We start from the raw sequence: 24,093 nt of genomic DNA, 5'->3' as shown, positions 1-24,093 counted from the left end.
CTGCTATCCTGTTGGGGTTTGAAGTGATAAACTGCAATTTATAATGTTAATTGTGTCATGTTCACAATGATCTATATAATCCTGTCCAAGTAACGTGGACATTTCTTAGTATCATTTCTGTGGGGTCATCCTCAACTGGAATATATGTTTCAACTGTGCTGTTAAAGGAGCTTAAACACTTAAGTCTTGGTTAAATACAAGATTGATCCAAATGCTTATGTTCTCTAATGACTATCAGTTTGCATTACAAGTGTTAGTCTTTCAGGGGTGCACCATGCTTCCATCCATATATACAGTTTAGATTTATTTCAAAAGAGAATAACAATCTAACCATAGAAACCTTGCTGGATTCTTTAGCTGGCAGAAACCCAGCGATAACAGTTTCATATTTGGATCACTCCAGTTCACTGTTTAGCTAAATCTAGCATCAGTGAAGAATTCTGCCTTGTCTTTTCTCTTTACAAACTTCCAGGCTTGGATGACTGTGTGGAGTTTGCACAGTACAGGCCCTTCACCCCTTGATATTGCGCTGACCTGTGGAACCAATATGAAACCTATCTAACCTACACTATTTCATTCTTGTCCATATGCCTATCCAATGACCATTTAAATGCCCTTAAAATTGGCATGTCTACCACAGTTGCAGGCAGTGTGTTCCATGCTCCTATTACTCTGAGTAAAGAAACTTTCTCTGACATCTGACTATATCTGTCACCTCTCAATTTAAAGCTATGACCTCTCGAGCTAGCCATCGCCATCTGAGGACAAAGGCTCTCACTGCCCACCCTATTTAACCCTTTGATTATCATATCTCTCAATTAAGTCACCTCTCAATCAACTTCTCTCTAATAAAAAAAACCTCAAGTCCCTCAGCCTTTCCTTGTAAGACCTTCCCTCCATACCAGGCAACATCCTAGTAACTCTCCTCTAAACCCTTTCCAAAGCTTCCACATCCTTCCTATAATGCAGTGACCAGAACTGTATGCAATACTCCAAATGTGGCCGCACCAGAGTTTTGTACAGCTGCAGCATGATCCCATGGTTCCGAAACTCAATCTCTCTACCGATAAAAGCTAACAAACCGTATGCCTTCGTATCAACCCTCGCAACCTGGGTGGCAACTTCCAAGGATCTATATACATGGACACAGAGATCTCTCTGTTCATCTACACTACCAAGAATCTTACTATTAGCTGAGTACCCATATCTGTATGAGTTTCCTCCCACAGTCCAAAGATATGCAGGTTAGGTGGATTGGCTATGCTAAATTGCCAACAATATTTAGGGATGGTCAGGCTGGATGGATTAGCATGAGAAGTGCACGGTTATGGGGATGTGGTGGATCTGGGTGGGATGCTCTTTTGGAGGGTCGGTTTGGTCTCAATGGGTCAAAATGCCTGCTTCCACACTGTAGGGATTCACTGATTTGAGTCATTGAGTGTTACAAGCACAATGTGCTTTTTTCCTCCAGCCCTTAGTATTCCTTTACCTTTATAATTAGATAACAGGGGTGCAAGCCATTAAATGTTTGACAGATGTTGTGTTTCGCTGAATCCAGTTCTGGACTAACTAATACTGAAGTAAAGATCACCTTACCAAAAGCTGAAAATCTGAAATAAATACTAATGGATCTGCTGTCCACTTCCAGCAGTTTGTTTTTTTTCTGCAGAGGAAAATTTGAATTAGTTGATTAGGTGAAGACTAATATAACAGATCTTCACCTACCACTCCTGGTTTGTTGAAGGGTATGATTATTGAGTACTGTAAAATGCCAATCATAGCTTTCACACTTTGACACTATTCCCTCCCTCTTCAGCAAGCGTTAAGGTAACTGTTAGAGTCAATAGGGGTGGATGGGATCTGATAAACCAGTCAAACCCAACAGCAGCTACTTGAGTGTTGCTGGTCCTGAGAAGTGATTCAATTCAAAGTCCATTTGAAAGGTTTGGTTGAAATCTGTGGCTTGTAAAGATTTGCTGAGCCATGTTTGGAATGTAGGGCAAACTTGTCACCATCTATTGTGAAACCCATCCAAAATATAGCAACCAAGTAATAGAAGTGGCATCATTCACCACTTGATCCATTAAGAGGTTAATTTAGAAACTTACCAACAATCCTTATAGAAATTACTTAATGCTATAGTTGGTAAACAGGTACTAGTGTGAATTGCAAAATGCATTGCTATTTCCAGTTATCTCTGTTTTAGTAGAATGAGGGCAATATAAGGTATATTTCTTCAGTTTTCTCCCATTCTTTCCTGTTCTGGCTGTAGATGCGTCATGAGTGTCGTGACTCCTGCACTTTCTCATCCAAGTGACTTTTTCCGAATGTGTGGGAGTCACGAGGAGGCACCATAGCCCAGTCATTGGCAGCCCTCAAACAATAGCATGAATGTGTACTTCCAGTAGAGGGCACTGTTTTTCACTGAATCCAGTTTTGGGCTAACTAAGCATTACTTAAACAAAAGATACTAGAAATCTTTTATAACAAAATACAAATGGATCTCTTTTCACAGTTTCTGTTGGAAATGGTATTTATGCTCCTGCTAACCCAAAAACACTGGAGCTCCACAAGTGGCACCAATCAGGCATCAAACCTCTAAGCATTTGTTGCTCATAATGCCTAGCCCATTTGGAATTGACGACACTTGTTTAAAAGTTAAATTCAGACTGTTCAGAATTAATTGTACTCTTTTGTAGAACAATGTATTAGTGACTCTCTTTCCATTCAGTGCCTGATTTGAAATTTTCCTCTTACCCTTCCTCAAAAAAAATCCACTTTTATGTGCTACAGGCAGTCAAAGATACTCTGAAAGAAAAGCACTAAATGTTTAGTGAAATGTTCTTAAATGCTGGAATTTAGTGCTGAGCGATCAGATTGGAGTTGCCTTGGAAACAGGACTGATTCGCTTGAGTGTACATCCTGGTCACCCTGAGCCAGTGCCTTTTGACGTCAGAACAGTAAATGCCCTGTGAACATGAATTCAATTTGGTGAGCACATTGTGAAAAGGACTTTGCTTTTTAAAAAAACAGGAAAAAATACTCAAGTGAGCAGAGTGCGGGTTTGTGGGAAGAATCTAACAAATTTGAACAATGAGGTAAATTGATCTCAATGAAGAGATCTCTCTGTTTCTGTGAAGAAAAGAGAAACTGTAAACACTACCACAATTTTGCCCTGTCATTTACTGTCTTCAGGTTCTCATGAACTTTTTTGTACATGGACTTTTGAATTTAAACATTAAAGTTTCTGAATCCAGAACTGATTATTTGTCAAGTAACAATCCTGCTTTTGCACTCCAATCTATCTTAATGTTTCTTCTTTAAAAAGCAGTAGCATGGTTTCCAAGTATTACCAATTGAGTTTGTGGGGTACAGCAAAACAGATGAACTGTGAACTTGTAAATCCACTCCCTTCAATTTTTCCTTTCAGCATCTACAAAGAAGTGTGGATCTCCAAGACATAGTCGCTCAGGTTCAGGGACTAGTTTCTCTTTCCGTAGAGCTCTGGAATGTGGTGATAAAGATCTCCACTGTCAAGAAAATTGTCAATCCTGCACAACAGGTAACTATCTTACTTTGTTTTAGTCATTTTTGTTTAAATTTGATGCTATGTCACAAGGTTGAATATATCCAAAAGCAAAGCCTCACAATTATTGAAGCAGATGATTTTGCGTAGATTTCATAAATTCCGTACTTAAAATATACAGCATGATTTGCTGTTTGAAAAATACACCTTTTACAATAGACGTTCTTTACATCTGACCATCTCAGTAATGATAAATGATTTAACACAACAAAGTTTGTCCTACCCATGATCTGGCCAAGCATCCTCTCTCTCCCTCCAAGCCTTGTAGCCATGCTTGTTGAGATGTCTACAAGTATAATCCAGCTTGATGTTACATATAGTCTGTTGCATTCCACTTCTGGCTCCCACTGTTGTCCTTCTGATGTTGTCTGCAATGTGTATTTGCACAAAATAGCTGATGTGGTAAACCTGTTTTTGTATTTAAAAAAAGTCCAAGTATTTAGTAGCAATTAATAGGATATAGTCAACAAAATCTTCTCCTGACCTCTTGAATATCAGACTTGGATTACATCTATTGGTGCAAGCAAGAGGTTAATATAGATTCTAGCAAATCATTTGAGATTTCTTTCTAAATTTCTAATGTTCTAATTTTTTTTAATGTAGGACTGTCAAAGCCTAGCAGTAGACGAGGATCACCACACTCTGTAATCAAGGCAAATGACTTGGAAGCTCCATCAACCTGTAAGGCTGAGGACAGAGCTTTTACTGTTACTGCATCTGACCAATTCAGTAACACTGCATTGAATGGATTGGCAGCACTTGAAATTACACGGAAAGTTGCCAGTTTAGGGTAAGCGTGCTCAAGTAATTTATCTTGTGTTGAATTGCAACCAGCCTTCTCTTTGTGCAGCTGTGCAGTTATCTGTTTTATAATTATTTCCAAACTGAGGGAAATAATTGGGCAACCTGTATTCTCAAGTTTAAAATGCTCCCAAATGGGATGAAGTGCCACAGGACCCAGTAGAACAGATGCCATTATTTATGAAAGGGCATCATTTGAATTTATCGCTATTCATTATAATTCCAAATTACTTTTGCAATGTAGCTCCTGTTGTCAAGTAGACAAACAACAGCCAGTATAAACCCAAAAATCCTGAAAGCAGCAAGTGAGAGAAATAGAAGTGAAATGCTGAAAATCTGAAAGAAACAGATGATCTTGGATAAACTCAGTAGGTCTGGCAGCATCTGGAGAAAGAAACCATTAACGCTTCAACTCTAGTATGACTCTTCAGAACAAGTGGGACATGTAGACATTTTAGTTCATTTTAGTGGTAATTCTAGTGAGAATTTCTGTTCAGGACATCAGGAGAACTTCCTGCTCTTCGAACTGTATCATTTGTCTTTTAATATTCACACAAACTGCTTGTGGAGAACAGTGATACAAGGGGATCTGGGTGTCTTGATAATGAATCACTGTTAGTATGGAGATACTGTAAGTGATTAGGAAAGCAAATGGATTGTTGTCCATTACAAGAAGAACAGAATAGATAAGTATGGATGTTTTACTTGAGTTGTACAGAGCATTGGTGAGACCACGCCTGCCATACTGTGTGCAGTTTTGTACTCCTTATTTAAGAAAGGATATAAATACATTCACAGTTCAAAGAAGATACAATCAATTGATACCTGGAATGAAAGGGTTACTTTCTGAAGAGAGGTTGGAACAGGTTGGGCCTGTATCCATTGAAGTTCAGAAGAATGTGAGGTGATCTTATTGAAACGTACAAGATCCTGAGGTGACTTGACCAGATGGATACTGAAAGGATTTTTCCTCCCTTCAGAAGTACTGGGATGGTGGGAGGATGCTCCTTAAAATAAGGAATTTTCCATTTATGTGAAGATTCTGTTTTCCAGAAGGTTTAGAGATTTTGAAACTTTCTTCCTCAGAGCAATGGATACAGGATCATTGAATACTTTTAAGGTACAGGTAGATTGTTAATCAATAAGATTAGGCAAGAAAGTGGAGTTGAGGCCTCAGCCAAATCAGCCACGATCCAACTGAATAGCAGAGCAAGCTTGGTAAACTGAGTAGTTTGTACTGTGTTTTGCTGAATGATTCATTTTAAGTTTTACATGCTGAAAAGGAAGCACATCACTTGTACTGTGGGCCTCAATTACTTGCTCAAGTCCTACCATGGAGTTTAAACTCTACCTTCTTAAAACAAACTGCAAGAATGTCACTGAGGCATGCTGATAGTTTGGTTCTACTGTGTTGTGTATATTTAATTATACTTTTGTTTTACTTTCTTTTCCCCTTGCTATATTTATGATTGTAGACTGATTTGGTTTATAGTCTCCACCATGATAGTCACATTTTGCCAACCAAAAAGAAACTTATTTTTGAAAGGAAATATTAGTGACGTAGTTTAATGTTCAGAGTAAAATAAAGATTAAATGTACTCATGATATTGCTTTTAGAGTCAATGGAGTAGTTGAATTATCTGATTCAATTCCAAGTGTGCACCATCAAGCTGAATAAGTACCTTTATTTAATGGGTTAGCAGTCAGATAATGGTTTTAGACAAATTGAGTTGACAAGAATAGCATTTAAGTGAAATTGCTTGTGTGTAATTTGAACATCTCATATTGACCCCTCATATTCTCTGTTTGCTTTCAGGTCAGTAACCCAATGCAGTTTAACAGATAACCAGCAACGTTCTGATTCTGATAATGCAAGCACTGCAGGAACACATGTTTCACCTCTTGAGGGTACATCGGATAGGCCAGAAGAAGGTAAAATCTCATCTCGTAACGCCTTTGAAATTTCTGTTACGTTGCTGGGAAGATGCCAAGGCAAATAAGTATGCTATTGCCATGCCTCAATGAGTTTTAATGTTGAATGCTGTGAAAGTGAATGGTTTAGTTTTGCCAGAGAGCAATGGGCATAATTTTAAAGAAAAAGGCAGGAGGTGCAGAGGGGATTTGAAAAAAAGCTTTTTCATCCAGAGGGTATGGAATTCTGGAATGCACTACCTGAGGCAAGAAACCTTCTAAAAAGTACTTGGATAAACATTTGAAGAGTTAATGTTTTGAATCTGCTTTGACTGCTTCAAAACTGGGCATAGCTGTAAAGAAGTCATATTGCACTCAGTTTCTCTCTCTCGCATTTTCTGTTTTTATTTCAGATTTTCAGCATTCACTGTATTTTGCCTTTATTTGGGAAAGCTCCAAAATGAAACACATCAACCACCAAGTCTGTCCTTCATCCACACTGTGGTTTTATCTGCCCTTCATGTTAACGAATAGCAGATATAACATACATAGAACTACACATAGTCGAGAGTGTGGTGCTGGAAAAGCGCAGCAGGTCAGGCAGCATCCGAGGAGCAGGAGGATCGACATTTTGGGCATAAACCCTTCATCAGGTCCTTCATTCCTGACAAAGGGCTTATGCCCGAAACGTCGATTCTCCTGCGCCTCGGATGCTGTCTGACCTGCTGTGCTTTTCCAGCACTACACTCTCGACTCTGGTCTCCAGCATCTGCAGTCCTCACTTTCTCAGAACTATATATAACCATGTTGAAATTTCTATGATGTTATTTGACCCACTCTCAACATGTGTAGTTGTATGCCTATATGAGCAATGGCCCTAACTCTGTCTTGTCCCAGTCCCCACATTCCTTTTTCTTCAATTACCAATTCTTAATTTATTTAATTGAAGTTCCTAATTTAAACATTTGCTTCACAACTTAACTGTTTGAAGAAAGGTTTCTCCTATCTTGTCCTAAGGCAGTCATAATCCTGTATTTACATTTTTGGGACAACTCAGGCACTGGAATTAGTCTGTTCCTTTTATCTCTTCTTCCCCCCCCATTTCTCCTCAGTTTAAGGTTCTGAAAAGGCTTGACAAGTTAGATACTGAAATGTTGTTTTCATTGACTGAGGATTCTAGATCACGGGGCGCATAGTCTTAGGATAAAGGGTCGATTGTTTCGGACTGAGATGAAATCCCTTTGCTCAAAGGTTGCGAATCTTTGGAATCCTGTACTCGAGAAGTAAAGCTCCTTCGTTGAATGTATGAAAGGCAGATTTTAGGGATCTCTTCAAATGAGGGATCATACAAGAAAGTGGAGTTGAAGCTCAAGCTCGGTTATAATCCTGTTGTATGGCTGAAAGGCTCAAAGGGCCATAAGGTGATCTGCTGTTCTAACAAATATAACTGCACTTTGTGAAGTGTTTGTCGTCTTATTTGTAATTCTTCATATCAGGAATCACTGCTGCTCTCTCTTTGGTTGCTTCAACATTTTACAACATGGAGCCCAAAGCTGATAATAGATCTCTTACTGTGGCTGTTATATGGATTCATATACATTTAATATTAAATTATGATCCTCCATTTGAATGATTACTGACTTTTAAGGTCTTGTAATTTTGCACACTGAATCCTTGTGCTCTTGTGCATCATCCAACTTTTTATCTTAATCCTCTCAACTTAATCTTGTTCTTTTTACAGTTGCATTGCTTCAGAAAAAGGCCCTTCATTTACTTCCTGGTATGAGCAGTGATAGTGAGAGTGAATGTGAAACTGAGATTGAGGAGCAAGAAGGGAACATGGCCTCAGAGCTTGTGACTCATAACTTCACTACTCAGAATTCTGGAGAAGGTAGGATTCTACGTATTCATTCTTGGATGGGTGCTGGCAATAAATTTTGTTTTAAATTGTCTATGATTGGTAAACTTCTTTAAAAACTTTGACATAATTGGAAGATTTTTGAATGATTTGCATATACATGCAAAGAAATTTGGATTAATGCTGAAACAAAAATACAATGTTGAAAGTGTCCAATTGGTCAACAAGTTGAAAAGAGACAGCAAACTATGGCATTTTTTGTGGTGTGTACCATTTCATTGTAATTAGTTTTGATGTAGGATCCAAACACAACAATTCGTCCTGTTAAAGCTGACGCTTGGTTTTTATTTACATTTACTTTCTTGTCAATAGGATTGTCTTGTTTGAACTTTTTATTATCCTGGAAGTTTGGAAAGTTTTGCCCTTAATGGCATTTACATTATCAAATAAATCCTAAATTACAATTCAATTCTGATGCCAATAAATTATTTGAACATTGCTTTCAAACTTGTTTATAACATGAAAGTCTCCACAACAAGAATAGATTAACTTTCACAAATTCTCATCAGTTGTACCTTTAATAATATTGTTTAGTTATATTGTTTCAACAATCCACCGGACTGTTGTAGACAACTTTTCAATTCTGGAAACACCAGTTTTGTCAATGGAGATGCAAAGGAGTAGTAAGTGAACAGAAGCTTTTTGTGTTCATTTTGAGCTCAATATATTGCATCTAAAAGTACACAATGCACTGGATCAAAAGACCAGTATCAATGTTGTTCCACTTACTTTACTCAAGCTGTCATTCCTAATAACCTCTCCTGAAAGCATTTATGCCATTTGCATAAATGTCATAATGTTCTCAAATTTCACAGTTACTTTTATGATATGTGAACACCACTGGCTCTTTATAAATGCATCTTTAACAATATTACTTGGTTACTTCATCCAGTGAAATTGCAAAGATTGTAGAGGTCTGCCATTTAATCTTAGCTCCTACTGTTTGGTCATTTCAGCTGGGAAGGCAAGGGGCCATCAATAGGGGATTCTGTTAGTTGGTCTTGATACTCTAGAGCTAGGTTCAAGCTCCAGTGTATTCCTCCACTAGTCTCTGGAAGTGAGTGAATATTGGGTAAGGACAGAATTCAGCTAATTTTGTAATACATCCCACACCTTGCACTCAAATAGTTTGTTAATGCTCACTGTGAAGCTTCACATTGATTAACAGCCAATTGTTCAAAGTCAAAAGGACACTTGATACCTGTAGGATCATAAACACTCAACGCCTTCATGGGTTGAAAGGGGCAAATGAAATTTGAGAGGGTGCTAATAAAAGAAGGGTTCTTTTTTAAAATTTCTGCAGCAGTCTGCTGGGTGATCATCTACAATGCAGTTTACTGTGGAGGGATAGAAGCGAGGAGGAAAAACCTAACGTACTCTGGTGGAGAACGGCTGCTGTGGAAAGCTTGTCGACACTGATAGGAGGAGGAGTTTGGCTGACTTAAAACACAAAGGGAATTTCTCATTTCATCCTGATCTTTTGGAAGTAAAAGATGTTACATAAGGGTGAACAGTTTTTAAAATTTCCATTAGTTGAGTAACAGGCAACCCCGCCCCCGCTCCCTCCCATATGTCTCCAGCCAGTCAACTTAACAGCTTTGCAACCCTCAAACCACAGGAGAGTTTGTGATCCATTTCCATCACTGTCAACCTGATAAATCATAAATTTAATATGTTCAAAGGAGGAAAATTTGAGATCTATACAATGTGTATTTTCTTTCCAAGCAGGTGATTTGGGCAATTCTGGAAACACCAATTTTGTCAATGGAGATGCAAAAGAGTAGTAAGTGAACAGAAACTTTTTGTGTTCATTTTGAGCTCAATGTATTGCACCTAAAAGTACACGATGCACTGGATCAAAAGACCAGTATCAACGTTGTCATTTTGCTTTAAAGTGAAAACCCCACTCCGTGCTAGCTTTCTCCCACCATCAACTCAACCGCAACATCTCTCAAACTTCCAGCTTCTTGGCCTACACTCAACAGAAAATCTGGTCTTTGAGCACCATTCACCAGCATATTTCTACTCAATCATACTCACACATTCACTTTTCATGCCTTGTCTCACCATGGTCATTTGACATGATGGAAGGGACACAACATTGCAAAATTGATACACAGTTGATTCACAGCATGATTTGACTAGGCCAGCCAAACTCTATTAGGTCCTGCTTTACCAAAACTACCAAGGCTGCTCATTGGTTGTTACACCAGAATCATCATGGAATGCAAAAAAATTAACCCTCACCCCTTCATCCCTTTTCTCCACTATCAACAGTCTCACCTCATTTACATCTCCAGCAAAACTCATGGACTTCTTTGTCGCTAAGATTGAGACTCTGTACAGCTGTTACACCTTTGTTGTTAAAACGTTGACCACTCATTTTATCTTCCTGCTGCACCATGCTAGCTTCTGCTATTAACTGTGTTTCTGGTTCTATACACTGTCATCACTTTTTTTTTTAAAAAAAAGGCCTTTGAGCCTTCTGCCCTTGTAAACTGCTGCTCATCTCAAACCTTCATTTTGTCCAAAGGCCTTGTATGCAGTCACCTCCCAAAATATCCCTGGTTTGAAACTCTCCCAGTATGTCTGTCCCGCCAAAGGACTGAAATAGCCCTATTTAAAGCAACAATGATGCCCTCCCTGCTCTTTATTCTCAGTTTGTCTGAAATCTTTACATTGCTGATCGCACCATTCTCCACAAACATCTCCATGCAAATCTGAGTGTGAGTGCTCAGACTAGGCGTTCATTCCCTCGAGACTTGACATTGCTCTCCTGCTACTCTCCAATCTTTTACATCTGGTACTTATATCTTAATTCACATCAAGTTCTATTCTTACTTGTTCAGTCAGCGAATTTACAATGTCTTCACTTCCCATCTCTGGAGTTTACTGAGAGTCTGCCCTTCACCCCCTCTCATTTCTCAGCTATGTACAATGCTACACCAGTCTCATTCAGGAATACATCAGACTACACATGTGCACTGACTGCATCTATCATCCCCTTTCTCAACTCCACTAACTTTGTATTGTCAGACTTCCCAGCATCCAGTACTCGATGAACTGAAACTTCCTCCAGTAAAACAGTAGGAAAATCAAAGTCCCTGTCACAAATTTCCATCACTAATCTCTGATACCCCTGTTTCAGACTGAACCAAACTGTTCACAACCTTTGGTTTTCTATTTGACCGTGAACTGAGCTTCCACCCAGAACCTGTCCGTTACCAAACACTGACTTCACCTTCTGTCTTAACACCCATCTTCTCCTGTTCCTTATTCTGTCTGAATCCTCACTAGCTGTTGGTCTCCTGGTCTGTCTCCCATCTCCAACAATTTGAGTTCATTCAATGTTTGTTGGTTGCATTCTAATCACACTAAACACTATCCACCCTTTGCTCTGTGCTTGCTGACCTTCAGCTCCTGTTCCACCAACGCTCCCATTGTTTTCACGTGTTTCAATTGCCTCACCCTTTCTCCAGCCCTGCAACCAGTAAATGCTGCATTCCTTCAATTCTGATCTATCATGCATTTTTTCTCCTCACCATTGGCAATATAGTACATGCATGGTATATTGAAGTGTCATCCTACGCTCTGTTCTATCTCTAGGTTGGGATATAACCTACAACCTTTCTGATTTGGGCTGCTTGCAGAGCATTGACATTTGAATACAAATAAACACTGGCACTTCAGAAGACAGGTTTACTTGTTTGTTCGTTGGAGTTTAATTTTTTCCACACACTCCATCCCAACCACTCCCTCAGAGACCAACTGGAACACCCCTATATCTTTTCAAAATAGCTATCTCTGTGTCCTTGGATAGTTGAAAATAGAAGAGGTCACAGAGATAAGACATAGGAGCAGAAATTAGGCCATTCAGCCCATCGCATCTAATCTGCCATTTGATCATGGCTGATAAGTTTCTCAACCCAATTCTCCCTGTAACCTTTGATGTCATTTTACAATCAAGAACTTATCTATCTCCATCTTAAATATACTTAATGACCTGGCCTCCATAGCCTTCTGAGACAATGAATTACATAGATTCGCCACTCTCTGGATGAAGAAGTTTCTCCTTATTTCTGTTCTAAAATGTCTTCCCTTTACTCAAAGGAAATTACAAATTGCCAATAGGGAAAGGTAACGCCATAGAATTTAAACTTTAACTTGTTACCGGGCAAGAATGTATTTCCTTCTAAATATTTAGATCTTTGGTCCAATAAAATGCATGATGGGTGAGAGGGACCTACTGGACTGTTCTTAATGCTGGATATCTAACTTTTCTCTTTGGGGAAGATGGTGTGGTGGTAATGTCAGTGGGTGAGTAATCCAGGCACTCAAGGCCATTGAGAAAGTGATATGGGTTCAAATCTCAACAGGGCTGTTAATAAGTCTGGAATTTAAAAACTGGACTTGGTAATGATGGAGAAAGTGAAGACTGCAGATGCTGGAGATCAGAGCTGAAAATGTGTTGCTGGAAAAGCGCAGCAGGTGAGGCAGCATCCAAGGAACAGGAGAATCGACGTTTCGGGCATGAGCCCTTCTTCAGGAAACTTTCCTGATTCCTGAAGAAGGGCTCATGCCCGAAACGTCGATTGTCCTGCTCCTTGGATGCTGCTTGGTAATGATGGCAACGCAACCTTTTGTAAAAATCCTGCAGGCTTACTAATGGCTTTTAGGGTGGGAATCGGCCATCCTTACACATGATTCCAGACCTACAGCAATGTGATTGATTGTTCTATGCTCTCTAAAATTAAACAATATATCAGCAATTAGCAATGGACAACTGAGGCACACAGTTGGGGAGAATCTAATGTTATCTAGTACGCTCTTTGCAATGATGTATGAGTATTTCTGAGCATGGATCTGCAGCATATCATTAACTGGGGAGGCTAGTTAATCCTTTGCAGAAGGGTTGAGGAAATTGCAAATTATGTTGTAGCAGCTAGAATTATAACTGGTGGGACTACTTCATCTGAAAAGAAAGGAAGAGAAATCTGAGCAACTAAACATTTACCTTTGATTTTTTTTCCTCCACAGATCATAAGGACCTTGTCCGTGGAAGACATTTTTATCCAAATTTTGGTGAAACTGTGGAAGAGATTGCTAAAGGAATTTGCCCATCTTTAATAAGTAGGATAAAGGAAATAACCTGTAACATCCCATTTGAAGCTAATGCTTGCCTGTTACTCATGCAGTATACCAGCTGTATGTTGCAGCAAGATCCCAGTAAACCTTTGCACTGATGGATTTTCTTTTTCTGTGTTATCATCATTGGGATGGAGTGAGTTACACAACCATTTGATGGACAGTCCAAATTCTTGTTGAATGTTGCCTTCAGAGCTGGTGTGGACTGCACTTTCTATTCACAAGCCTGTCATGCAACATTCCTTCCAGAATGTTTTCCAGGATTTAGACTGTATCTTCTAGGGAGGGGGAGGGGAGAAAAAAGTTTAATAATAAACGATAATGTATTGGAATGATTTGCTTGCAAGTATAATCACTAAAGTGAAGTGGAAGATGGTGAGGTTCTTTAATTGAAGCCAGTTTACAAACATACTCAGCAACTAGTTGCTGGTTGGGTGCATCTTAAATGCCACTTAAACAAAACTGTTATTTTTGGAGCAGCCCAGCAGGCGAGTCCTGCTATTAACATCCTGTGCACTGGATTATTGGTGTCTCACTGCCATTGGTTCTAACGTAGCTGAGCTTGTGAGCAGTCCATTCTAAGTATTCTCAAGCAAGTCAGAACACCTTTTCTCAAGCAGCCTACTTGCTAACTTTCATAAAATATATATTTCTTTAACTCTTTCTGGGTGAGAGGGTGAAGGTTTCTTGCAAACAATTGTTTTCTGCTCCTAATTCCCATTATTTGGCCAGAACAACTGGCAGGCAACGTTATGCTAGTCCTTTGTCTCTTTATTGGCAGAAAATAAGCCCTACTCCCCTGGACACATCTGGTCTTTCCTCAGCAGAGTGCATGACTAAATTGGGGAGGTGCCATGGAGGAGAAGGTGCAATACTGTAACCCAAAAGTGCCATTGTGCCTCTTGGGGTTATCTTTTATGCAGGTTGCAGACCACTGCCTAAGCTGATTGTGAGATTGTAAAATATCCCACTTTGGTAGACCAACAAATTAATAATCTAATCGAATATAGCAGTAAGTAGACATTATTGGCTGATATAAGGTGACTTTGTAATTCCATGCATGCTATGATGCGAAGATCATTTTGGATTCATGAGGGGCATTTACGGTGTAGTGTTGAATTTTCCCTGTCTCTGATGCAGTGAACACAGAATAGAGTGATATATTACATAACTACTTAGCTAAACACTTGTAAATTTGATCTATTCATGTCTTTGTACTTTCTTTTAATGTAATGTGCATTTTAGCAAAGTTACCTGAATGTTATGTCCTTGCTGTGATTAATTACTGTTAAGTGCCTGTGTTCTAACTGGCCATGTTTAACTGCTAGTCCATTGCTCCTCTACACAGTAGGGTTATACTGTAGCTTTGATTGCCGTGAGCAGTGGTTACTTGTTCCATAGTTCTCATTGTTGACACAGTTATGATTGTAGATTTCTGGGCCTGATGCTTAGTGTCTAACATATTTCTGAGCAAAAGTTCTCCTACAGTTTGGCACCATTGTGCCCTGGATCAGATTGCACTACACCTCCAAATCTTGTTGTGTAGAAGGAAACTCTGGAGAAAGATTCAGTGGTCTGCTGGTCAGGAGTTTTATGAGTAATGAACTTCAGATGTCTTCAGAATTAAAATTTAACATACTCCATCAAAAGTTGGGAATGCTTTAGTCACGTTGTAAGATTACTTGCATCTGATTGTCAATTATAATTTTTATGTTAAGGATGAAGCTAAGATTCCAACATATGCTTTCAAATGAATTTATTTTCCATCTAAGTACCCTGTTTATTTATTTCTATCTCCTGCTTTGGAGCAGTTATTCTGCATGATCCGCAAATGTACACTTCTCTGCGATTTGCATTTCTTACAGGAGGCAATCATTTTGTAGATTTCCTTTTTGTTATGTAGATGTACCTCAGTAGTGCAAACCACTGTCTTCCTCTGGGAATTCTCAAAGCTGCTGGTTAAAGAGCTGGTTCCTTTCTGTTAAGAGAAGCCTTTACATAAATTCTGAGGCTTTATATGGGTGCTAAATGTCTCCTCTACTCAGAGCTTCTCTTCATAATAGCAGTTTGTTCTGTCAGCGTTAGAACCTGACGGTATATTTTCACCCAGTGTCATTGTCCTCAAATTAATTGTACTAAAATTAAACATTCCATGTTGCTGAAAATGAAATAATAGTTGCTGGAATAAGTAGATATTTCTGGTAGTTTCTACTGGTTTGGTCGACATGTAGACTCTATACTTTTTCACCGACCCTGCTCATATGTGGAGAGATTTTATTTTTAAATATGTTTTCTACTATTTGCAGTTCTTCTCTTGGATGGCAATAGATAATTTGCCCTAAATGCAAGTGTCTTTGCTGTAATTCTGCTTACGCACCACCATCAGTATTCACCCCCTCTCCCCTGCCCACCCCTCCAAAGAAAAGCTAACTTATTCTGCCAGTGCTATATTTAACTCTGAACATTTCAGGGTTTTTTTTTAAAATGCATTTTGGAGTCTTGGTTTCTGTGAATTTATTTTTGTGTTGTGCTTTCTGGGGTGGTTCTTATTGAGGGAACTTACAGTTCGAGCAACAGCTCCTTTGTCAATCATTGCTAGTGGTCTAACCTGTATAGTAGGAAGTTGCTTACTGATGTACAGTCCCTGAGTGCTGTTTGTGTGATACATGGTGAAATCCTGTCTGAATGTGATGCACCTTGTACTGTGAAATACTGTTTAGAAAAGCTACGGTTTATCTGTAATGTAATATTGTGTTTGCTTTTTAAATACTGTCTCGTGTTTACATGATCACATTTAAGCACTTTTTTAGTTAATAAAACTGAAAGATATTAATTCTTGGTCAGGGTTTGCTTCCTCTGAACAGGGAGGGGTGGATGGTTTAGTGAATCAGTTTTCAGCGAGGGACTATCTTTCATCAGAGATGTAAAAACAGTAGGATTTTGGCAGTTGATTTTACAGTCTGAGGGAAAGTAGGCAACCAATATGAATGCTCTTAGCAAAGGAATCTTTGCTATAAAAATGCTTTGTCTCTTGAACTTCTCAATGCATGTTGAGTGCATTTGCAAATTAAGTTGCCAAATTGCACGGAGATTCCACAATACCAATGAAGTGTGAATAGTACTTGTCCAGCCCATGATATCTGGGAGTTCTGAAGAAGGGTCACAGGACTCAAAAGATTAACTCTGTTTTCTCTCCATAGATGCTAGTTTCTCTGGCAATTTCTGTTTTTGTAACAGAACCCATCTGTCCTCTCAGGTGGACCGAAGAGATTACTTGGCATTATTTCAACAACAACCAAAGTAATTCCCCCTGTTGTTCACAGCCACTATTAATCCCTTGCATCACTAAGATACAAATTTATCCAGTATTTATCTCATTGCTGCTTGTGGGTGTTTGCTGCACACAGATTGGTTGCCAGGTTTTCCACATTACAACAGCATGCTTCAAAAAGACTTAATTGAAAAATATGCTAATGTGGTCAAGAATAAATACCTGTTCTTTCTTTTAATGTTGGACTTTGTCCTTGAGCCATGATATTTTACAGGATCCTTTTGTAGTATTATAATGGGTGGCTGTTACAAATGTGAATCCATTTTCAACAGTGTGAAATGTGGAGAAGCATATATTGCAGGGACTGCTGTTTACTGAGAATCCGTTTGCTACTTACACTCTCAGGTGCCACCTCAACACCCCTGACAAGAGGTCTGGTCTGATAACCAAGAATTAATCGTTTGGCTGACTTTTTTTTTGAAAGAAGAAAAGCAGGAGGGGGAAAACACAATACTTGTGCTCATGTGCCAAATTAGGCCAGTAGAATCTGTCCAAATCTTTGCAAGTAAACCAATTCAGCTTGTCTCCCCTTTCTAGGATTTTGATGGAAACATCTAGAGTCATACATGTTTACAGCATAGAAATAGGCACTTTGGCCCAACTTGTCCATTTCAAGCAGGTTTTCTGAATTGAAATGGTCCAATTTTCTTGCATCTGACCCATATCCCTCTAAACCTTTTCTATCCATGTACCTGTCCAAATGCCTTTTAAATGTAGGAGTTGTATCCAACTCTACCACTTCCTCTGGCAGCTTGTTCCACATATGCACAACCCTCTGGAAAATGTTGTCCCTCACGTCCCCTTTTAAATCTTTCCCCTCTCACCTTAGACCTATGCCAGCTAGTTTTGGATTCCCCTTTCCTGGGGAAAAGACCTTGGCTATTTACTTTCTCTATGTCCCTCATGATTTTATAAACCTCTATAAGGTCACCCCTCAGCCTCCTGGACTCCAGGGAAAATGTTCCAGCTTCCCTTTATAGCATGTTCAGAAAAAATAAATTTGTATTTTTTTCATTCTTTGAATGAGTGTGTCACCAACTGCGTTTATTATCCAAGGGCCAGTTTGGTGTCCTATGTCAGCTGAACGCTTAAAAGTCAGCAGATTTCCTTCTCTGAAAGACATTGCCAAACAACAACCAGTCTTGTGGGCACCATTTAGCAAACATTCTATTCCAGATTTATTTTGATATTGAATTCAGAATTCACTATCTGCCGTGGTGGGAGTTCATATCCCTAGAGCATTAACCTGGGTGTTCTGGATTACCAATGACGTTACTACGACATCATCTATCTTCACACCATCTTAAAACTATTGAATTGACTTAATCCTTTTTTTCTTTGTTGTTGTCCAGTCATTTTTGTTGTTGTCATTGTTGTTATCCAGTATCACAAACTGCTAATGATCTGAAACAATCAATAGTTGCTTGCTGAAAACTCATGAAATGTTCTTTTTGAATCTGTATTTCTGTTTAACTTTAGTCATGTTTATTTGCTGTCTTTGGGCTGTGTCTCTCTGTCAATCTTTCTATATCTCTTGGCCTGCACGTCTTTCTAACTCTTGAATGTCTGAGTTTTATGTCTGTCTGCTCTTGTTCTCTGTTGATTTCTTTGACTCTGTCACCATTTCTTTCTGTTGTCTTGTCTCCTTATTTCTGCCTATCTAACAGAGAGAGTCTCTCTGCCTTTCTCCCGTGCACATACACGCGCCTATAATAAATTTTTAAGTTCATTCATGGGAAGTGGACATTACTAGCTAGGCCGTCATTTATTGCCAATTCCTATTTGTCCAGAGGGTTATTAAGAGTCAAACCAGGTAAGGATGTCAGTTTCTTTCCCTAAAAGACATTAGTGAACCAGATGTATTTCCAACAATAACAATGATTTCATGGTTAAAAATCACACAAGAAGTTACTGGTTGATTTGGAAGCACTGGCTTTCAGAGCACTGCTCCTTCATCAGATAGCAGGATCATAAGACACAGAATTTATAGCAAAAGATCACAGTGCAACTGAAATGATATATTGAACAAACCTAGATTGCTGTTAAGTCTTTCAATTTTTAGAATGAGTTGCAGGTTTTGGTTCATTAATGTGTACAAAACAACCTCGAATATCTGATGAGCTGGGCAGGGAGTATTTTGTTTAGATAACTGAGTGTTTGGATAATGGAGAACGTTTTTGCGTGCTCTTGATATCTTGTTCAGATAATCCAAACTCTGGGTAATTGATGTTCAGATGACTGGGGTTCTGTAAATCCCAGAACTACTTTTAAGTCAAGTTCTCAAGATAATGTAAGCTTTTATATTAAAAAAAAAGTGACATCTCAGCTCTGACAGTCTGTTAAAGGTGTGAGGTTTAAGTCTGTCTGTATCCCAATCTTGAGGCAAACTGGTTCTATTTCCAAAGTAGGAATTTATAAAATGTAACATGGATTGACTGCCTGCATATTATATGCTTTTTGAGCAAAGTAAAATGTCAGCATATACATTTCTGCAAAGGCAAATTCACCCCATAGACTTGTCTGTGTGCATGTGTGTATGAGAGGGAGAGAGAGAGTGTGTAAGTGTGCGTGAGAGTGTGTTTGCATGTATGCTTGCTTGATTGTGTGAGAGAGTGAGTGTGACGGAGTATAAGCCTGAGAGAGAGAGAGTGTATAGTGTAGTGGGGTCACCTGTAGTGTGACATGAATCCAGGGTCCTTGTTGAGGCCATCCTCATGGTACCAAACTTGGCTATCAACCTCTGCTCGGCCACTCTGCGTTGTGTATCCCAAAGTCCGTCGTGGAGAATGGTCACCCGAAGATCCTGACTGAGGTGTTCCCCAACTGGGAGGGAACATCTCTTTCTGGTGATTGTTGCGCGGTGCCCATTCATCCGTTGTCGTAGCATCTGCTTGGTCTCGCCAGTATACCGTGCCATGGGGCATCCTTGCCTGTAGCATATGAGAGACAACGTTGGCCGAGTCATGTGGTCAAGGATGAAGCGGATGAGTTGTAGGATGGTGCTCAGAGATTGGCAATATGCAGGCAGTCAATCCATGTAATATTTTATAAATTCGTACTTTAGAAATAGAACCAGTCTGACTCAAGATTGGGATACAGACAGATGAACCTCACATCTTTAATGCATTGTATGAACTGAGATGTCACTTTTTCTTAACTGAAACTTGCAATCCATTCTAAAAGGTGAAAGACTTAACAGCATCCTAGGTTTGTTCAATATATTGTTTCAGTTGCATGACACTAATCTTTTGCTATAAATTGTGTCTTATGATCCTGTTCCACAGATACCTGATGAAGGGGCAGCAATCCAAAAGCTAGTGTTTCCAAATAAATTTGTTGGACTATAATCTTGTGGTATGTGATTTTTAACTTTGTCCACCCCAGTCCAACACCGGCACCTCCACATACTGATTTCACGGTCATCGATACACTTTCAATTCAAGATGTTTTTTAAATTGAATTCAAATTCTACAGTCTGCCAGGGCAGGTCCCCAGAATGTTAGTTGGATCTCTGGATTAATAGTCCAGCGATAATATCGCTAGGCCATGACCTCCAACATCGTTCCTATTGACCTTCCAGACATAATGCACAATGATGCAAAAAGAACAAATATTACTGAATCTGTTTGATAAATAGTGGATAAGGACTGAAATAACTCTCCCTCTCAGATACCATTTCCACAATGTGAATGAATCATTAAGCTCTGGGTTTCCACTGTGGGCTCTGAACAGTGTGAACATATTTGTATGAAATTCTTTTGTGACTCTTAAATTGATGCCTTTGATAAAACAGATGAAAGCATTTCCCCTGACAAGAAGTATGAATCTGTTCTGAGTTCATTCAGACCGTGCCTGGAGGATGGGATTCCCACTGCCTTTCTTTTGTTGTCCGCCCAGCAATCCTGATGGGAGAGTGATTTGTCCTTTGCGGTGTTAGCAACTGCTGACAATCTTCAACTCCTCTGCTCAAAGTAATCATTCCAAGAAGTGGGTACTGACAGTATGTTCTTTTTTTTAAATCTAATGCTGCAGTCTAGGATCTGCCTCCAAAGCTTGGTGTGAGTCACCCAACTGTGATGACTCACAGATATTCAAAGCAGAAGTGCTATTGAATGTCATTATATATAATTTAATGGGGAGAAATTATATACCACAGATCTTGCTATCTGACAGTTAAGATTGAAAGTAACCATGTATGGGACAAATAGATTCCATTTAAAAGTCATTGAAAGTTACCTGCAATCATTACCTTTTTACTCTTCAAAATTCATTTTGTTCTTGGATTTTCAATTGTGTGTGAGATCACATTGTGGAACAGATGGCGCAGTTGGTTCACACTCAAACCTTCCTGACGTTTTAATTTTCACTGGGGGAGGTGAATCGTGCACAGTTCCAGAGAGAAGGGAGAGGCTAAACAACAGGGAGGGCGCCTTCACCGCATTTTCCTTGAGCTCCAGAAGCCAAAAGGTGTTTGCAAGTCTTTTCCAAACAGAAAATGTTTAATTTATGAAGAAAATGATTAGTGAGCATCGATGCAGTTTTTACATTAATTGTTGCACTGCAGCACTGACATCATTTTAAGTGATTTTCTTTTTTAGGGTGGGGAGGCAGGGGTTAGACCAAAGATAAAGGTCTGGACACTCTGAAACCAATTATTTTCAGAAGTTGAGTCATGTCAGACTGGAAACATTCCCCAGAGATACTGCTAGACCTGCTGAGTTTCTCCAGCACTTTCCAACGTCCATAGTACCTTACATTTACGATCTCTAAACGAGTTCATTTTTTTAACTTGAACCCATGCCCCTTAACTGAGAGGCAGGGTCTGACCACAAGAGTCTTCTACTTTGCTTTTTTTTAATATGATAAATGTTTCAGCTGTATTAATAATACTGTAACAATTCAGCACTCCCAAATACATTGTTTTGATGGAAAGCAGGGAAGCATTTAATTAACTGCACCTTGGTTCAGATTCTTGGTGGTGTTGGCTGTCATGGTGGTAGGCCTTTGGGTGTTTGGGTTGCAGATAGTTCAGACCTTTGAATTTAGGAGTTGGGACATCATGATGAGATTGTACAGGATGTTGGTGAGGCTCTTAGAGTCATAGAGATGTACAGCATGGAAACAGATCCTTCGGTCCAACCCGTCCAGGCTGACCAGATATCCCAACCCAAATCTCGTCCCACCTGCCAGCACCTGGCTCATATCCCTTCCAATTCATATACCCACCCAAATGCCTTTTAAATGTTGCAATTGTACTAGCCTCCACCACTTCCTCTGGCAGCTCATTCCATACACATACCACCCTCTGCGTGAAAAGGTTGCCCCTTAGATCCCTTTTATATCTTTCCCCTCTCACCCTAAACCTATGCCGTCTAGTTCTGGACTCCCCGATCCCAGGGAAAAGACATTGTCTGTTTATCCTATCCATGCCCCTCATAATTTTGTAAACCTCTATAAGGTTACCCCTCAACCTCTGACCCTCCCAGGGAAAACAGCCCCAGCCAATTCAGCCTCTTCCCGTAACTTAAATCCTCCAACCCTGGCAGCATCCTTGTAAATCTTTTCTGAACCCTTTCAAGTTTCACATCTTTCCAATAGGAAGGAGATCAGAATTGCATGCAATATTCCAACAGTGGCCTAACCAGTGTCCTGTACAGCTGCAACATGAAGTCCCAACTCCTGTACTCAATACTCTGACCAATAAAAGAAAGCATACCAAATGCCTTCACTATCCTATCTACCTGCGACTCCACTTTTAAGGAACTATGAACTTGCACTCCAAGGTCTCTTTGTTCAGCAACACTCTCTCGGACCTTACCATTAAATGTATAAGTCCTGCTAAGATTTGCTTTCCCAAAATGCAGCACCTCGTATTTATCTGAATTAAACTCCATCTGCCGCCACTTGGCCCATCTGATCAAGATCCTGTTGTAATCTAAGGTAACCTTCCTCGCTGGAGAAAGTGAGGGCTGCAGATGCTGGAGATCAGAGCTGAAAATGTGTTGCTGGAAAAGCGCAGCAGATCAGGCAGCATCCAAGGAACAGGAGAATCGACGTTTCGAAGAAGGGCTTATGCCCGAAACGTCAATTCCCCTGTTCCTTGGATGCTGCCTGATCTGCGCTTTTCCAGCAACACATTTTCAGCTCTAACCTTCCTCGCTGTTCACTACACCTCCAATTTTGGTGTCATCTGCAAACTTACTAACTATACCTCTTATGCTTGCATCCAAATCATTTATATAAAGACAAAAAGTAGAGGACCCAGCACTGATCCTTGTGGCACTCCACTGGTCACAGGCCTCCAGTCTAAAAAACAGCCTCCACCACTCTTCTAGAGTATTATGTGCAGTTCTGGTCACCCTGTAATAGGAAGAATATTATTAAACTGGAGAGGTTTCAGAAAAGGTTTACCAGGATGTTACCAGGAAAGAAGAGTTTGAGATATAAAAATAGACTGGAAAGGCTGGGACTTTCCAGCTGGGGAGATCTAATAGAAACTTACATGATAATGCATGGCTTAGGACGGGTGGACGCTTGGAATTTGTTTCCATTAGGCAGGGAGACTAGGATCTGTGGGCACAGCCTTAGAATTATAGGGGTCAATTTAGAACAGAAATGACAAATTTCTTCAGTCAGAGAGTGGTGGGCCTATGGAATTCATTCTGGATCAGTGGTGCTGGAAAAGCACAGCAATTCAGGCAGCATCTGACGAGCAGCAAAATCGATGTTTCGGGCAAAAGCCCTTCATCAGGAATAAGGCTTTTATTCCTGATGAAGGGCTTTTGTCCGAAACATCGATTTTGCTGCTTTTATTCCTGATGAAGGGCTTTTGCCTGAAACTTCGATTTTGCTGCTTTCATTGCCATGGAGAACTGTAGCGGCCGGGACATTGAGGTCTTTAAGGCAGAGGTTGATAAATTCTTGATCTCACAAGGAATTAAGGGCTACAGGATGAGTATGGGTAAGTGGATTTGAAATGCCCATCAGCCATCATTGAATAGCAGAGTGAACTCGATGAGCCGAATGGCCTTATTTCCACTCTTACATCTTATGGTCTTTTTTTCACTGGAGAGTAGGAGGTGACCTTTATAGAGGTTTATAAAATCATGAGGGCATAGGTGTATGACAAGGGCCTTTTCCCGAGGGGATGAGCATTCAAAACTAGGGAACACATTTTTCAGGTGAGAGGAGAAAGATGTAAAAGGGACCTGAGGGGCAACCTTTTTAAATAGTAGTTAGTGTGTTGAATGAATTGCCAGAGAAAATGTTAGCTGCAGGTAGTTAGTGTTTAAAGACATTTAAAAGGCATTTGAGTAAGTACATGAACATGAAAGGTTAGAAGGGATTTAGGCCAAGTACATTAGTTTGGAAAATGGTCTGTGTGGACTGATTGCACACTGG

General features: G+C 39.7%; 1 protein-coding gene across 3 annotated transcripts in view; it reads left to right on the top strand.

Moving 5' to 3' along the window:
- The window catches only part of trim37 (tripartite motif containing 37), a 103,636-nt gene extending 87,442 nt beyond the window's left edge, over positions 1-16,194 (top strand). For 2 of the 3 annotated variants that reach the window (XM_043718163.1, XM_043718164.1), the window contains 6 exons: positions 3,431-3,562; positions 4,190-4,376; positions 6,204-6,319; positions 8,040-8,189; positions 9,942-9,999; positions 13,254-16,194. In XM_043718163.1, the coding sequence (XP_043574098.1) occupies positions 3,431-3,562; positions 4,190-4,376; positions 6,204-6,319; positions 8,040-8,189; positions 9,942-9,999; position 13,254 (644 nt within the window). In that variant the 3' untranslated portion in view covers positions 13,255-16,194. The remainder of the gene's footprint in view (positions 1-3,430; positions 3,563-4,189; positions 4,377-6,203; positions 6,320-8,039; positions 8,190-9,941; positions 10,000-13,253) is intronic. The other variant, XM_043718165.1, reaches the window with a different exon arrangement.
- The last annotated feature ends 7,899 nt before the right edge of the window (positions 16,195-24,093 follow it).

This window comes from Chiloscyllium plagiosum, chromosome 28, assembly GCF_004010195.1.
Source record: "Chiloscyllium plagiosum isolate BGI_BamShark_2017 chromosome 28, ASM401019v2, whole genome shotgun sequence".
Lineage (NCBI taxonomy): Eukaryota > Metazoa > Chordata > Chondrichthyes > Orectolobiformes > Hemiscylliidae > Chiloscyllium > Chiloscyllium plagiosum.
This window is presented reverse-complemented; position numbering and strand designations above follow the sequence as displayed.